General features: G+C 36.8%; 1 protein-coding gene across 3 annotated transcripts in view; it reads left to right on the forward strand.

Annotated features, from left to right (window-relative positions):
- The window catches only part of LOC103360030 (uncharacterized), a 13767-nt gene extending 11730 nt beyond the window's left edge, over positions 1-2037 (forward strand). The window contains exons 8-10 of one of the 3 annotated variants that reach the window (XM_008285653.1): positions 387-425; positions 537-614; positions 1812-2037. In XM_008285653.1, the coding sequence (XP_008283875.1) occupies positions 387-425; positions 537-614; positions 1812-1879 (185 nt within the window). In that variant the 3' untranslated portion in view covers positions 1880-2037. The remainder of the gene's footprint in view (positions 1-386; positions 426-536; positions 615-1811) is intronic. The other 2 variants (XM_008285654.1, XM_008285656.1) reach the window with 2 other exon arrangements.
- The last annotated feature ends 365 nt before the right edge of the window (positions 2038-2402 follow it).

The following is a 2402-nucleotide window of genomic DNA, read 5'->3' on the forward strand; positions in this document are numbered from 1 at the left end:
GAGTCACGAACACCTTCACTGTTGCTCCAAGAAGCGCAGAATTTTTAGTTTTTTACAGAATCCGGTTCAAGGGAACTGTTAATTTATGGCGAATTTTAGAGTTTGATGAAATATCACAAAATATTAGCACACCTTTTAAACCCAATCTGGGGTTGGGAGGATTAAATACAGTTTAAACGAATGAGTTGGATAAATCTTCGTGAACAGGTAAATGCCAAGTAGCCATGGAGACCAAACCGTTTCTTGCAGCATCCTGGAAACGTGTTTATTTCTGCATGTTTTAACATGGAGGTCAATGGACACTGATCTGCTGTGAGAGCCTCAAGTGGACATTAAGGGAACTGCATGTTTTTAATTTTTTTTTGTTTGTTATCATGATTCGACAGAACGCAAAGAAATGCTCGTCGATCCCAGTAACGGAGGAGGTGAGTAAAATGAAATGTAATTTAATGCCGGTAAAAACAGGAAACGTAAGATTGAAACCAAACGTTGTGATGGATGTGTTGTTTTTCTGTTACGTGTTTTTTATGCAACAGTCACATTTTCATCTGTCCAAGAAACAGCGCAACAAAACCACATGTCCTCAGTGGTCCCTGTGGTCGACAACGAGACTGGTGAGGAAAGAGTTTATCTCCATTGTTTTGTCATTTTATGTCTTGCTTTGTGTCTTGTTTTATTGTTTTGTGTCTCATTTGTGTTGTTTCGTGTCTTGTTTTTGTTGTTTTCTGTCTTGTTTGTGTTGTTTTCTCTTATTTCTATTGTTTTGTGCCCTTTATTGTCATTTTGTGTCATTTTGTATTGTCTTTTCTCCTTTTTATTGCCTGTAATTGTCTTTTTCTGTGTTGTTTTGTCTCATTTTGTGTCTCCATTTGTTGTTTTGTTTCTTGTTGTTGTTGTTTTATGTCTTGTTTTGTTGTTTTCTGTCTCGTGTTGTTTTGTTTTTGTTGTTTTTTGTCTTGTTTGTGTCTCATTTTGTCTCATTTCTATTGTTTTGTGTCTTGTTTTGTGCCTTGTATTGTCATTTTGTATTTTTTCTCCTTTTTTTGCCTGTAATTGTCTTTTTCTGTTGTTTTGTCTCATTTGGTCTCAATTTGTTGTTTTTATGTCTCGTTTGTGTATTCTGGCTTGTTTTGTAGCTTGTTTTCTGTCTTGTTTGTGTTGTTTTGTCTCTTTTGTATTGTTTTGTGCCTTGTATTGTCTTTTTCTGTCATTTTGTATTGTTTTTTCTCCTTTTTTTGCCTATAATTGTCCTTTTCTGTGTCTCATTTGTTCTCAGTTTGTTGTTTTATGTCTCGTTTGTGTATTCTTGCTTGTTTTTTAGCTTGTTTTCTGTCTTGTTTGTATTGTTTTGTGCCTTGTATTGTCTTTTTCTGTGTCATTTTATATTGTTTTTTCTCCTTTTTTTTGCCTGTAATTATCCTTTTCTGTGTCTCATTTGGTCTCAGTTTGTTGTTTTATGTCTCCTTTGTGTATTGTGGCTTGTTTTGTAGCTTGTTTTGTGTCTTGTTTGTTGTCTTCGTCTCGTTTGCGTCCCTGAGACCAACAGGGAAACTGCTGAGATAAATATTTATTTACAGCCAACAGCAGAATAAACCGCGACTACATTTAAAACCGTTTGTGACGCAGTTTGACGTCAGTTTGACGTCACATCACTTCCTGTTGTGCAATTTGGGTCCTTTCTATTATTACTCAAATCAAAACCTGCATGAACGTGCGCGACTGAAGTCATCTGTGAGGCATGAAGCTGCTCCTCTTTCTGCTGAGTCAGCTGTTTCGTGGTTTTGACATTTCTTTATTTTGTTGTTTGGCAGAAACGATCAATGAATCATCCGATCAGGACAAACCATCAAAGGAGTCCAGCGATGAACCCGGTGAGTAAACTGCAAATAAAGAATGTTCTGGACTATTTGGAGGCTGCAAGTCAAATATGCAGTTTGTTGAAAGGTGTTTGTGTTTGTAAACTGATTTCTTTTGTGTGTCTTCCTTCATCGTTGTGTTACATTAAAGCCCCCTGATAAATAAACAGGTCATGAAAAATGATCAGTAGTTATCGATGTCGACTGACATTAAACGTTTTATTGTGGAACGAGATCCAAAAACACACAAAACAATACGAACAAGACACAAATGGCCTAACCCTAACCCACACAAAGTGACAGGAAAAACCCACAACAGAGATTACATTGATATGTAAGAATTTCTGATCTCCTCATCTCACTGCATGATGTTATTTTTTAACTAGAAGTGACTTAAAACGTTCAGTTTGAACCGAACGTCTGCACCTGGACTGTGATCCAGCAACACAACAGCGACACCTGCTGGACCAACAGGGGTCCTGCAGCCACTTCAGCTTTTACTGGATTTAAAAATAAACATAAATCTGCAACTATTTCATCCATCCT

The sequence above is a fragment of the Stegastes partitus genome, unplaced genomic scaffold, assembly GCF_000690725.1.
Source record: "Stegastes partitus isolate 25-593 unplaced genomic scaffold, Stegastes_partitus-1.0.2 Scaffold412, whole genome shotgun sequence".
Classification (NCBI taxonomy): Eukaryota; Metazoa; Chordata; class Actinopteri; family Pomacentridae; genus Stegastes; species Stegastes partitus.